Source organism: Schistosoma haematobium, chromosome 1 (assembly GCF_000699445.3).
Source record: "Schistosoma haematobium chromosome 1, whole genome shotgun sequence".
Classification (NCBI taxonomy): domain Eukaryota; kingdom Metazoa; phylum Platyhelminthes; class Trematoda; order Strigeidida; family Schistosomatidae; genus Schistosoma; species Schistosoma haematobium.
Window position 1 is genome coordinate 21,887,262 of NC_067196.1, and position 15,558 is coordinate 21,902,819.

General features: G+C 38.1%; 1 protein-coding gene across 1 annotated transcript; it reads right to left on the reverse strand.

The window, feature by feature from the left end:
• Nucleotides 1–8,334: 8,334 nt before the first annotated feature.
• Nucleotides 8,335–9,921, reverse strand: EEF1G (Elongation factor 1-gamma). The gene is made up of 3 exons (XM_051212978.1): nt 9,632–9,921; nt 8,774–9,597; nt 8,335–8,608 (listed from the first exon to the last, which is right to left on the reverse strand). The coding sequence occupies exons 2-3, from the start codon at nt 8,953–8,955 to the stop codon at nt 8,359–8,361; spliced, it is 432 nt and encodes a 143-aa protein (XP_051073409.1). The 5' UTR covers nt 8,956–9,597; nt 9,632–9,921; the 3' UTR covers nt 8,335–8,358.
• Between the last annotated feature and the right edge of the window lie 5,637 nt (nt 9,922–15,558).

The following is a 15,558-nucleotide window of genomic DNA, read 5'->3' on the forward strand; positions in this document are numbered from 1 at the left end:
AAGAAGAATGTAATTATATAATGTAGTTATATTATTTTCAAAAATTTATTTTATCGACCATATTGATATTGAACATATTGAACAAACGATTCACGTGGTTAATAATATAGAAATTCAATAAACTATACATCAAGTCCAAAAAAGACAAGTTAATAAACATTCTACCAGTTATTTAGTTTAATAAGAGAAAATTCAATTAGTTAAAGTGATTTAGGTATCTTTTTTAAGTTATTGTAATCAGTAATAGACAAAAGTGTATATATGTGTAAGTTTTATAATAGTAATAATAATCAAAGGAATAATGAAAACTGGATTAAAGTAAAATGATGAAAGAAATTATTCTGGTGAATTTGAATTTTTTCTTGATTGAGACCATGAACCGATTGATGTTAGATCACCAGTGAAAACTTTAAAGCACTGGACAGCAAAGAGAATCCATGATTCCGCTCACGGGATTTGAACTCAGGGCATTCAGTCTCATGCGAGAATGCTTAACCTCTAGACTAATGAGCTGGCATCCAACGATGTTAATGTCTAACCACAATCAATTCATGAAATTGAGCGACTATCTTCCATTGTACTGAGGTACATACATGTCTCTACCCGATACGGATTAGCTCCACTAGTCACTAGTCTAACATCAATCGGTTCACGATCTCAATCAATAGCTAAATAATCTCCACAGCCCTGTAGCGTGGCGTCGAGTTGAGGTTAACTATGAACACCGCTACCAAGAAACACGTGCCAAGAAAATCAGAAGGCGAAGGTTGAACGTAACCAAATAAATCCATAAAATCCCCGAGAAGCCAAATATCAGGAGGCAGTTAATGGACCAAGTCGAGATATATTTGCTGGAGATCTCGTGGTATTGAAAGGAAACCGAGATCGTGCCAGGATACAAGCTTGGTTACAGAACGTAACCGAATTCGCGCGAAGTCACAATCAAAGTGTGTGTATATCAATGGAAGCACAAAATAGCTGTCATTAGCACAGTCAAACAAAAGCACATTAAAACAAGCACTGGTACAGTTGGTTATAATAATAATTGTTTTTATTAAACCAGTCGTGTTCTCGTGATAAATGTGAGTCACTACAACCCTATACTGATAATTTGAATTTTAATTAAAAATGAAGTCCAGAATGTATATGAAGTATTGTTTTGGGCTTTTCTAATGAATATTTAGTGAATGAAAATGTTCAATGCAAAATCATAATGACTCAGTGAAATATAAAAATTATACATTAAATACATCATTTGCACATTTTCTTTGCGTTATTATTTACATACCCCATTATTTGTCTAATTCTGTTGTTATTTCGAATGTACTCCGATTTCTTTCCTCTTCTCTTCATTTCAAACTTCTACTACCAGGCATTCCACTTGCGATTAGCGTTACATACTGTCTATATCTGTCATCATAAGTAGAATACATCACAGATGCACCCGCCAGATCCCAGTGTTAATATTTAAACGGGAAACAATTAATACCTTTAATATATTATTTTTTAATACCTACTATTCTGCAAAGGATAGAGATTTGAGGCCAAGATAGATGTTTTTAGTGTTACTGAGTTCAATCAGCTGGATAGTTTAACCACGGAGTTTTCATTTTCATTTTGGACAATATAATCAGTGCTTTCCGCACGAATTAGACAGCAACACTTACAGTATTCCGTCCTGAGTACACCTTTGAGCTTTCGTAAACACTTTTATGTATTAATGTGGTATATCTATTGAGACCAGTTTTGTTTATTTGTATTAAAGTTATGATAGACGCTCAATATTGAGATTTTCTCTTATGATAAATTCTTATTTTGGACCAAAGTTATTATTTTATTTATAACACATGTATATTTTTACATAATAGTTCACTAAAAAGATGGCTCCATACAAAATAGAATGACAGTTTTCGTGGGGATGATTAGTTATATAAATCGATAATGATAGTATTTAATAAAAAGTACTGTTCGGTTAAGGATCCATCTGGGATAGATTTCTTTCAGCAGAATGGACCATTTTGATTTTATGAGAAATTTAATGGAAAATTACTGCGAAATACTATTGGTTTCCATTCTAAAGCATATGGGGAATCACTGGTTTGTATGAATTTTAGGACTGTAACCTATGTAGCTATTTTTTGTACCATGGTACCATTTAATAAACGAAATGCCCCTAGGGATTTTTTAACGCGGTTGCAACGTCGAAAAATTATGTGAGATGTGGAAACCACCTGGAGGGCATTCTTAAAATATGGCCACAAAGGCTAGTACTACAGCATTTTGACAACATTTAAGATGTTATTACTGTATTCAAATACATGTTATCGAACATAGGGATTACTTAGACAGTCTCAATATCAGATGTGAACAATCTTTCACTGACAATGTTTAAACACTGAGTCGCCAAACAGTCATAGCTTAAACGGCCCTTATTTCACTTGAAAAGACAGACTGGTTGAGCACCCAATCTTTTACATCCAAAATAAGCATGTGAGTAATTGTCATTGTTCAGCAACCCACATCGTGGATGTTATTCACAAAGGGGTAGTGAAGATCATCTTGGTGACAACTATGACACCGAAGGACAACTGCTCGAGGCAAATTCAACATGACCTCTTTGAGAGTAGTTTGGGAAGTATTAGCTCTGAGCTATTCAAACCTAACTACTCATACACGAAATCCATGGGGTAATGTCAGGTTTACTATTGGAAGGACTGACCTCTTCTAACCCCTTCTTTCGTTGTGGGAAGGTATAACCTCTAAAGATGATTATTGTATATTCCCAATACTTAACACTTTTCAGATGTTTTGTTACACTAGATATTGATTTACAAACCACGAAAATTTATAAACGTTTTAGACTATATTCAAAATGACTACCCACCACACGATTTTTGAGATATATCCTTCCGATAAACACAACCAGAAAGTGGAAATCCGTTCAAATTCACACGAACAAATTCAAACTATTGGTCCAAAATATGAACAATATCAATAAAATACTCATGAATACAAAAAAGGATGGATGTTTGGTGGCCAGTAGTGGGACCCAAAACGAGCATTTCGTTCTATGTAGGACTCATCAGCTACTAGCCATCAACCATCTTTGCTTATAATGCTCGTGGATTAAGGCAGTATCGAGGCAATCCGCACAGGATGTACATCTGCCAATAAGACTGATCAATTGCAGTCCTAAACATCAATGGGGAGATTCAAACAAACAATATCAAATCAATTCAAAAAAGGATGGTTTTATTGATAAAGATTGATGCTATCAATGTTCTTTAAATTAGACCCTTTAATTATTAGCTTTTATTGTCATTCTGTCCAGAACTATCATTTCCTACTTTAAAGTGATTCCATAACGGTGAATCAATCTGTACTAATATTGACATATTTTCGACTGTATTTTTAAGGTAAATTTGTTATAGTAATATTCCTTTTCCATTCCCAATGATTGTATGTTCAATTAGCTTTGTTCACGTAGATTAATTGGTTATATTCATTTCGACATGATTAATAATCCTATACTGATCTGTACGAAATGTCACCAGAAATATGTTAGCACAATTACAGCTTCTTGTCTATAACCGATATTTTCGCAATCTAATTCGCATTTATAGATGTCCATGTGCATTGATATAAGTAACGACAAGTAGTATAGTTTAACTGACAAACTCTTTGGGTACGTAGGTAAAGGTGAGACACACTTTATTCAATGTAATGCTTCTCGTCTGTTTAATCTCCCAATTATATTTAGAGTAGACGCCGTGAATGTCTCTTGCGGAGATAGTAAAGGCTTTACGACTATGTCAACTAGCTCTGAGAGGGTAACATCAAAAAACCAACAGAATACGAAGCATCCTAATTCACTTAATAAGTGTTTTAATGAATGAACTTTAGACTGTTTCAATAAGATTGTAAGTGTCCCCTACCCAATTCTGATTAGTCAGTCTGAATATCTGGTAGTTTTCCATATAGTTACAATCGTAATCATATTCGTGAGTATACAATTCAATCAACTAGTATAAACTTCAAACCCCAGACACTATGTCGCATTAATTTATGGCCTGACATTATTTTGTACTATCTGGGAATCGATAAAACATTGTGATTTGCTCTACGTAGAAGTAAATTTAATTAATGACTGAGGCCATCGGGACGTTTTCAATGTTCAACAAATATTATACCATCCAAAAATTTTCAGACATTTTTCTATCCTCAGTTTGGGGTTGTAGAGATTGCTGAATTTCATTGAACTCATGAACCGATCAACGTTAGATCACCATTAGAAACTTGGAAGTACTGGATGGGCATTTTGTCCCTGTACGGGACTCTTCAAAAGAGAGCATCCACGATACCTCACAAAAGACTCGAACCCAAGGCCGTCGGTCTCGCGCGAACGATTAGACTCTAGACCACTGAGCCGGCATCCAAAGGTGTCAATGTCTGGCTTCAACTAATCCACGAAGACAATGGAAGATAGTCGCTCAACATCGTGGATTGGAGTGAGATATTAAAACTTTTGGACGCCGGCTCAGTGATCTAGAGTTTGGGTGTTTGCGCGAGACCGAAAGTTGTGGGTTCGAGTCTCACTTGAGGGATCGTGGATGCTTACTTCTGAAGAGTCCTATGCTAGCCCGAAACGGTTGTCCAGTACTTTCAGGTTTACAATGGTGGTCTAACATTGATCGGTTCATGACTTCAATGGAATTTTTCTATCCACTTATTCTGTGTGCTGTATATAAGTGTACTTTACAATGGACATTCCACTATAATCGTTGAAAGTTGTCCACGTCTGCCTGTTAAGAACACATTGTATAGTATATTCAAACACGGCGGGAGGAAAACACAAATGTAATGGAATTTAGAGCTTGAAATGAGATCACTAAATAAATTCCGCTATAATCTGAAAGTCACCCACCAAAGAAACGAAAAACTACCGGAAAATGTTGGATACCACAAATTCATTAAACGCAGATAAACGGCCGGATAACCTCAGATTGACGAGCACTCATCATTAAATGCGTCAGAAAAAAACTATTCAGTGTGTTTGTAGGTTTTTTTCTTTCTAAATAACTCAGGAGGTATGATCATACCCAGGGCTTTAATAAACTGTGCATATTAACTTTCATTATTATAAAAAATTATCATCGTGTTGACATGAAATGGGATCAAAGAAGTTCCGTCTTTTGGTAAGGAATGGACTTTCATGTAACGAGTTATCCTTAAGCGTTTTCAGTAAGCCGTAAACACATTTTATTGTGAGGTTATAATCAGTCATTTTTAGTATCTATCGTGTTCAAAATACAAATAGTATTGAAAAGTAACAGTAAAAATTAGTTCTCGGAAAGATCCTATTGAAGTTCATTTGTATTAAAGCTACATATAAATCAAGTTCATCGTGAAAATCCATCAGGCCAAAGGTCGTTAATAGTTTGTCAATAAATAAACACTGTTAATAATAGAAATTCAATAAAAATACTTTCAATTAAAAACTTTAACTTGATACATACATTAGTTTGTGAACTACATAATAAATAGTAATAGTCAACTATTGTTTCTTTTCTATCTAGAGCTGTCAGTCAATCAGTAACGACGTGTATGCTCAGGTCGGGCGTCTAGGCACAGAAGAGAGTCGTTTACGTGGCCGATGAGGACTTGTTAGTCGCAGGACAGATAACGGGGACCGTCTACTGCAACTTTGCACAGACCACAACCTGTTTCTGGCTAGCACTAACTTTCGGCACAGTCATCGCCAATGTGCCACCTGGCGTCCTACCTCTGCATTTCAAGCCTGACCTCAGATTGATCACATCGCGATCAGCTACCGCTGGCGTGGTTGTGTACAAGACTTGCCGCTCCTTTTGGAGTACCTACCTAGACTCTGATCATGCCCATCATGCTCTTTTTAAGGATGGTGGTGACTTTCTGGTTAAGGAACTGACTACGTTGTTTACAAAGGTTTGGGAGCTAGAGAATGTAACAACGTCATGGAATGAGTCGATAGTTGTCCCTATTTTTGAAAACGGTTCACGTCGTTTCTGTAACAACTATCAGGGGACAAGTCTACTTCCGATTGCCTCCAAGCTATTGGCTTCCGTCATACTTCGTAGGTTGTTCAAAACCAGAGAAAGATTGACTCGCGAGGAGCAGGATGGGTTTCGTTCAGGTCGAGGATGTAGTGATCATATCTTCACCCTCCACCAAATTTCAGAACACCGTCATACTTATCACAGGCCAACAATCGTAGTGTTTCTCGACATCAGGGTTGCCTTCGATTCGTTGGACAGGACTATTCTCTGGGATGGTCTATTGAAGAAGGGTGTGCCTGAGAAGTTCATTAACACCGTAAAGGCCCTATATACAAACACCTCAGACAGAGTGAGGGCATACAACCACCTCTCTCCATTGTTCCATTCGAGCAGTGGGGTTAGGCAGGGTTGCCCAATCTCACCATTCCTCTTCAACTTTGCCATCGATGACATTCTGGAAACAGTTCTGATGGATGTAAGTAATGGTGGTGTGGATCTGTTGCCTGGAGAAAGACTTCTCGACCTTGATTATGCGGATGATATTGTCTTACTGTGCGATAATACCCAAGCCATTCAATCCGCACTTAATCAGTTGGCAATCAGTGTCCGTAGGTATGGTATATGCTTTGCACTTTCGAAGTACAAAGTACTTCTACAAGACTGGCAGGATTCTAATCCTGTACTCACTCTGGATGGTGAGCAGATAGAAGTAGTCGAGAAGTTCGTGTATCTAGATAGCGGCATAAGTGCTAGTGGTGGCGTGAGTGGTGAGATCAATCCACGTATAGTGAAAGCCAGAGCGGCTTATGCCAATCTGGGTCATCTTTGGCGTCTTCGTGACGTTAGTCTGGCTGCAAAAGGTCGGATCTACAACAAGTCGGTGAGAGCAGTTTTGCTCTATGCTTGTGAAACCTGGTCTCTCCGAGTTGAGGATGTTAGATGACTCTCTGTGCTTGATCGTCGTAATCTCTGAAGGATTGCTGACATCCAGTGGCAACACCATGTTAGTAATGCACAGGTTCGGCATCGTGTGTTCGGGCACAGAGATGATAATGCAATTGCTGCCACCAACTTGAAACACCGACTTCGGTGGCTTGGACATGTTCTACGAATGTCGTCCCAGAGAATCCCACGTCGTGCATTATTTGCCGACGCTGGGACTGGTTGGAAAAAGCGGAGAGGTGGTCAGTGTATGACATGGTGTCGTGGTATGAAAGAAAGCTGCAAAGGGCTCGCTCGTGTTGGTCCTTCACGACTCCCTGGTTGGGGTCCGAGAGATGGTGCAACACAGTGGCTGGAGACGTTATCAGATATGGCTCAGGATAGAAGCCAGTGGCGATCATGCTGTAACCTTCTTTTACTTTCTTCATAAAACGTGGTTGTATCTTCCTTAACAGAAAGATTTCTTCTGATTGTACCCTTCTGTTCCCCTACTATTACTATTATTATTACACTACCTTACACTAATCTGTTCGTCGTTTTTTTTCTCTTCGATTTCTCATTGTTTTGTGTGGCGCATTTATATTTGGTGCCCTTTTGTACCAATATTTATATGTCCAAATAAATAAATAAATATAAATAAACAATAATCAACGTCGTCGTCTTAGCCAACGCTACACCATCCAATCTTTGTAATGCGTAGCTGATAAGTATTACAAAATATGCACAGATACATTCCTGCTTTGAAATTCAAAGAGTTCAGAAAAAGCAACAGAACTATGATACCTACCTACTTAACCAACTGTCAGTCGTAAATTCGGAAAGACCTGCTTCCTTCGACATTGAATAATTACCACTCGTAACCTATAGTTCGATGACTACCGACCTTTGTTGTCCAGAAAGACTGACTCAAGGAACATACAATGAACTAAACCATTTGATTAAGCCATGAAGTTTACTATTTGTAAAGTAAAAGTTTATGCACAAAACGTAACTTTGAGATAAGCAGTCATGACTAGTCTAACAAACTATTACATATCGCACAAATGTTTGAACTTGCACAATTACCAATCTCAGTGACCGCAATTCAATAACCCTATCGCAAACAGTGAAGAATGATCGGTACAACCAAAAGTTAATCAACTAAAACCATCAGGATATATTACGAAAGGAAATTACGCATGTGATATTTGTTGGTATGCTTAAAATAACGACGTTCGTCCGAGGTAGTTGACGATTATATACATCATAACCACACACGCTTACATACACAATACCAATAAGCTTCTTATGCGCCGCTAATAAACACGATCCGATAGTAACAACGGCATACACACAAATGGCAGTCAGAAAGAGACCATTAACCCAGAAAATACTTTATTTTTCATTTGAATACTTTGTATTGATTGAGTCTTCCGTCTTCGGGTTTATACGTAAAGTATTCATGAACAAGAGCTTTGGTACTTTCTGAATTATGATCCAACTTTTTCCATTCGTAAGACTCGTAATCTACCTGCAAATCTTCATCCAACTCGAAAATCAAACCAGTTCCTCGCCAAATCCAAATACCTTGGATTGTATGATTTCTATCCTCGCCAATGATGCGCATGATGCCAAAACCATATTTTGACATCCTGAAAGAGAAATGTAGTGCTTCATTAGATCATTAACCGAATGTGGTATTACAAAAACACTAGAATACTTGACCATAAACTGCGAAATGTCTTCGCTTATTTATAAAAACGATCAAATAAATTCGATAGCAGAAAACATATTTACGCAAATATAAAAAAACCTACTTCACTGCTCGTTGGAAAAATCCCCCAACCAAGTTACTAGTCATGAATAATAACGTTAGCGAGTCAGAAAACAAGTAACTGCAGCTCCAGATAGAATAAGCTTCTGGGTCAAAATTGTCCCAGAAATATGAGACTGCCTCTTCTTTATCCATATTGCTGAACACTCTTTTGAATGCATCCATATTAAACTTTCCAGGAGGGAGACTTGCGAGTAGATTTTCGCTTGGTTTTGAAAGATCAGCATAATCGTCGTCATTTTTAGGTTTTTCCTTCTTAACAGGAGCCTCCGATTTGGGGTTTTCTTTCGTAGCTACTTTTGGCTGGTTGGTCTCATGAGTCTTTCATTTGTTATTTAGTAATTTCAGACCTACCTTTTTATGTAGCTCAGCGTATTTTTTGGCATCAAACTGAGCGGCCTTAACACAAAACGTGCACGTCCCAACGACATTCAAAACCTCTGGTTGGTTGGCAATTGTTGTATACCAGCGTATAACATGAGGATAAGATTTCCTATCATTTTCCTCATAAACATGGGTAAATAGTGGATGCAAAGCTGTAAAGACGGTAATATCAGCTTGAGACAACCGATCACCAACAAGGAAAGTTCTAATGTAACTAAGATTATAAATTAAACACCTACATCTTACTAAGCTGCTCATTCAAAAACTTGAGCACAGATGCAAGACAAGTCTTAGCTTTCTCCGTGTTCTGCTTGTTAAACTGGGTAATACCAAGACAAGGATAAACCCAAGTAGCAACAGACGGCAGAATGCTGTTATCTGCATAATTGACCCACTGTGTAACGCAGTGTGTGTTTTTGCCACCTACCAAATAAGCGCACTAAGATGAACCACTTACCTCTCAGCTGGTCGGTCCCCAAATAATAGGCTATGGCATTCACATCGAAAAGGCATGTACCGTCATCAGCTTCAAAAACCGGAACAGTTGCGGGAGGGAACTTATCCAAGAACTTCTTGTCATTATTAGTCACACCAGGAATGAAATTGACTATTTTTAATGTACAACCACCAAATTTAGCTGCAATCTGGGCCCTCCAAGACCTGTGATATCCTTCTGGAGTGTACAAAGTCCCCGAAACCGTCATCTTAAAACGCCACTGATGACAGGCGTGCCAAGTAATCAAAAGTGCACCTTTTCAGTTCTCCGACGCTGAACAGTATAAACAAACAAAAGCCTCTCTTTTTAAAAAAAACCAAAATAGTTGACGATCCTTATTTAATCAGGAGGATGCAAGGACTATTTTCTGTCCACAGTAACTTTAAAGATTTGTTTGTAAGAAGCTTTGTATTAAATGCTACATAGTGTTATATCCAATATACCTATTTTACCATGCTTTGGCCCAACGGACCTACCTTTGCCCTATTTTTGGGGCTTACCAGAGAGAAGCCGTCACTGCTGCTTCTTTCAGGTTGTTCCATATCAAATGCGAACAAGTTTACACTAAGTTTCATGAGGGTACTTTTACACTTCACCCTGAATCTGGATCCTCTTAAGTGTAATTTATTACATAAACTTACCAATGATCTATTAAGGCAAAAAAAATTTTGAACTATATGATACTTTATCATCATGTCGCCTTTAATCCTCCTATACTACACTGGTTGCAAATTTAAATCTATAAAGAGAACTAAGTACTGTTTATCTTGTGGCCTTGATGGTTTTTTGGATGTCCATCATGGGAAGCACTCCAAAAGAGCACTATTCCTCCTACGGTAAAGGGGGATAAAGTAGAAATTTCATTCAGACAAGGTTTAAGGTAAACATTGAAAACAGTTCTGAATTATCCTGGAGTTGGGTTTCCTAATGCTCTATAAAGAAACCCTAAGGGTGAATATAATTCATTAGCTACAGAATGCCTATGGGAAGAGACATAAGAAGGGATAACATACATCGATCCTCAACGTTTTTACCCTAGTACAGAGCATAATGTTAAAATGGACTAGCTTGGGGTAGAGTCCCAACACTGTTCACCATTTACATTCTTAACTCCAGGAGATAAAGTTTCAATCGATCCAGTTATGTGTCTTGTGTAATTTTTCCTAAAAATTCAATATATCATCAAGGCCTAGCACTTTCCCTCAAATTTGAATATCATCTGCGTGTAAAAGTGTTTGATAGTCTACAATAGTAAATGGGTTCTCACTAAATGATAAAAAGCGAATATGTGAGTAGAGCATCATAATAGTTATCTTTCTATCAAAAATTAGTCAGACAGAGAATACGGAAATACGATAAGAATACCGGATTCAGTGAAAAAACAAAGACGTAATCACCACTAGTTTGGTCACCATTACTAATAAAATGAGGGGTACTCATTGACACGAAAACCCCATAAAAATGTATATTATAACAAATACTCTTGGAACTCCCCTCAACTACCGACCTAGATACAGTGCTACAAAAAAATGTTCGATAAATACAGGTTCAAAGAAACGTTTTTATCTTTGGTCCGGTCTCACAATGATCCGTGAGTTATGGTAATTCTTGTCCCACTGCCATGTGATTTCAGTTAAGGGTCTCAGAATCTCGGACGGGTCAAAGTGTACATTCACAAATTTGGATACAGGTATTTTCACCGTGGTACACGATCTTGGTGAGACTCAAAATTCAACCGATCATTCAGTATGCAAGCTTCTGTTTGAAAGGGGATTCAAATGCTTTGATTTCGAAATAATGGGCTTAATCCAATGTTGTGTATTTGACATGGTGTAACTGCCTAATCTATAAGACCTTACGTGGAAAGCACATTCCCGTCTGTACTATCTCGTCCTGTAATTACAGTCAGCAGCATGATATTTAAGACTTCTGAGGAACATATCCAGATTGGGGATAGAATATTGTATTTAATATGAAAAGCAAAACGTTATATTGAGTGGCCACATTGTTAAAATAGTCACGACAAACTTATTTTGTAATTAGCTTTTGATAATATTTGCATTGCTTTTGTTAGTTCTCATAACTTTTACATTTACTACAAATGACTGTAAAAGTTAAAGAGGAAGAATGTACTTGTAAAATCTCAGAGAAAGAATTTGAAGTAAATCCAACGTTTCGCCTGGCAATCTGGCCCAAGCTTTTCCAAAAAAATATGTCAAACACAAAATTATCGATAATTTACATTCATAGACCACAGTCATATTTCAATTATATGCTTCATCTGGATATGTAGCTCCAATTATAACGATCTTAATTTAACTTATTAATCATCTATATTTGTGTGTTATTATACCGAATACAACTGGAACAAGCCAAGTCCTGACATTTAAGCAACGTCCTATAGGTTTTTCTCGTGTTTATAAATTATAGTCAACGTATTAACACATTATTTTTGAACGTAATAGCTTTGTTATCGTTTTTGAGTTAATATAACTTTTAGTTCACCACAACACCTGTACGGCTGAGTCATGCCATATCAGTTACGTGTTCCCACCTTCTTTGTGATGTCGAATGTTGAATGCAATTCTTCCCACTCAATGTGTGGTCAATTTCCATGATCGTGTGGTTAGGAACCAATATAAATACACGTTAGCAGACTCTCCGTGAAACACGTTCTTTTCATTAGAGTGATCAGCGTTTGGAACCTACTACCTAGAACGATGTCCGCACCCTGAGTTAAATAACTAAGCAGAAGACTGCGAACTGACAGAGACGCACTGGAAAAATATTAGCATAGGTCAAAACAACGCTACCCCTGTCTTTCACTACACATACAGCAACACTGTTAAGCTATTTAGTGTAGACTTCGAGTACTCTAAGAACCAGGGCACAACAACACAAAACTCCCTATTTCCAAAGTGGATCACAAAGCCTCTTTAATAACGCACAACAGAGCTAAGTCGGCCCGGGACACACAGGTAAATTAAAGGTCTGTCCTACTTCGTCACATGCCGAGTGGTTGTGGACACTGCTTGAGCTTAGCCACCATACTCAACTCCTTGACTGCCCCTCCCAGTTCGATACATACACCACATTACCCTGTTTTAGCTCCAGCCTCGTTGACTGTGTCGCCACGCGCTCTTCAACTGTTGAGTGCGAGAATCTCACACTCTTAAGGCTACTCTCTTTTTACTTGGGAATAATCGGGAGTGACAAAACTCGCTTTCTGAAGATAACAGACATTAGACACAAAAGCTCTATGACTGACTTTCCTGACCACTCACTAAATACACTAATTATATATTTGACACTGTATGTCATCTATCTCATCCAAACATGCTTCTTTCCCCAAAATACCCTCTGACTACACTTCCCCATTAGCCATATTGATAATAAAAATCAAACAAATATGAAAATAAACCAGATGCTCCCACTTCCTCCTCTCTCCCATGTCAAAATAAACAAACCATGGGATTACATTAAGTCATCATATTAGACAAACAATCAATGCAAGGACATCAAGGATAACTGATCCTTGGCCATAACAAAATAAAATGACTCAAACATGCAACCTAGTTCTGAAATAGATAGGAGCGTCCAATTACGCGATTGAGATACGTGCGAAACCGAAGTTCATTACACAGCGATTTGCCTAAAAAGTGGTTCTTTATTGAAGAAATGATATGAAATAGTTACGAATCTCAACTCGTGGTATCCATTGCGCTTAGCGCATCTGTAAGTCTGGAAGAAAAAGGGCTTCCTTCAGTAACAACATAGTGGATAATTTCACATGCAATAGTGCAAATGACAGCTGATAGCTGTCTTTAGTCTTTAAAACAGATTATCAACAAGCAGAAGAGGAGCCGAAAGCAAACAAATATGAGAACCGTCGCGATCAAACAAAAATTCAACGATCATAACAGAATTCAGCAAAAAAACCGTCACAGGGACTGGGATATGGTGATTAAAACGACAAATGTAGTAAATGTTATATGTATGTGTAGAAATTTTAGAATGCTACACGAACAAATTGCATCACAACATATACCTAGAAGTTGCCAGGAATACAAGTATTTGCTTCACACTAATATGTACTGTTGATCTCCACCGTAGATGATCTGTGCCGAATGATTGGGGGCCTACTCGAGTTAGACGGGTACGGTGTGACCGACCAGCTAAGTTCGAAGTCATACAATGGGGCTAGTGCCCAACACGGATTACTCTCTCGTCGTATCCGGGTGCTATTGCTGCTTTGGTGATCATACAACACAAGTGATGTTGTTACAAAAATATACTGGTAAGAGTAGGTATAATGAACAGAGCGCGACCACCGTTGCATGGGCCAATCAATGTCGTGCAATTAACTGGTGCACGTTGACTGTTCTTGACCTTGACGATGAATGGTGATCTGTTTGATATTCAGTGGTCTGACCACCCGATGTTTTGGTCAGGGCCCGGTGACATTTCACTGGCCCTCCAGTAGTACATAACAACACACAATAAACGAATGAATGAGACGAAAATAAAAAAACGGGGAACTTAAACAAACTTAACACACCACACAAAGACAGAATGTCTTCCTTTATTCTTACTAGTCGTATATTTAATCTGAAGACATTCAGAGATGGGAACTGCACCGTTAAATTTCACTCCAACAGTAGAGGACAGTATCAATAAACATGTAGTGGGATTGGTAATAATCACATAATCCTCAATGCTGAACATGAAATAACTGGGTGAATAGACTTTCAACATATAGCACCAAGAGAAAGTCAAGAATGGCGAACGCGGTAACATTTGTTCGATGTGGGATCGGATGGCATGGCTCAGCCTTGCAGACGTGATCATTGCTGTGTAAATTATCTCTTATTGATATTAAGTGTATTGTTCTACCTCCAGTCTAAACGAGTTCTTTAGAAACACCAAACCTTATATTGCCGATTGTTACTATACGGCGAGTCAGAGTAGACAATGATGTGACATCCACGTAAGATTTTATGGACTACGTTTTCACATCATGAAAAGTCTACAATTTTATGATTAAATCCATTATTATAGTAGTACTAACAACGAACTAAACCCAAATTCTACAAACGTTCATGTTTATTAACTGCCTCAGAAGCTCGGAAACCTTGTGTGGTTTCAGTCGCATTACCGATTCACTGAAGTCTCCGCCTTTACTAGGCGACAAACATGGGCCTTTAATATACCAGTGGTGATCAGAGTATAATATTATTGGTGTGCATTCACTTAATATTTTATTGTAGGCACGGCAAACACGAAAGTCACATAAAATTATGTTGGCTTGTCGGTGAGCAGTTTGGACTACAGTGATCTCAGCTTGTGTACAGCCCATGATGAACGCCTTTGTCTTTGGCGTGTCACACTATTTACGTAAACCTCTTTGTCTTAGCACAGCCTAAACATATAAGAGTACATACACAACTCCTTATCCTCTGTAGCCAATCACTTCGTCCATGGATCAAAAATCATCTACAAGCTTTCACAAGAAAGATTATGTTTCATCCGGCATGAATTTATCACGTAATGATTGTGTCGTAGAATTACAGTTTCCTCTACACTTCTGGACATCCACTCAAGCACGTACTTAAGTTTAGCTCCAACACAAACCTAAGGGGTAACACCCAGAAACTAGAGACACAACATAGCAGAACGGACTGTAAACACAAATTCTACTCCTTGAGAGTTGTCAAATGCTGGAATCCGTTGCCGACTGAGCTAGTCCAAGCGACTTCCCAGGAGTCCTTTAAGAGGCAACTTGACCCATTCTTAAGGACTAAGGATAATAACGGAAGCCCGTTAAGTGGAAGCTTCTTCTATTCCGTCGACAATCATTTGAACCATTTCGAACTTGAGGTTTACACTAA

Coding starts and splice junctions, on each gene's coding strand:
- EEF1G (XM_051212978.1), bottom strand. CDS start 8,955: ATGGATGCATTCAAAAGAGTGTTCAGCAATATGGATAAAGAAGAGGCA. Junction 8,609..8,773: donor TTTTTCCAACGAGCAGTGAA/GTAGGTTTTTTT, acceptor TTTCTCTTTCAG/GATGTCAAAATATGGTTTTG.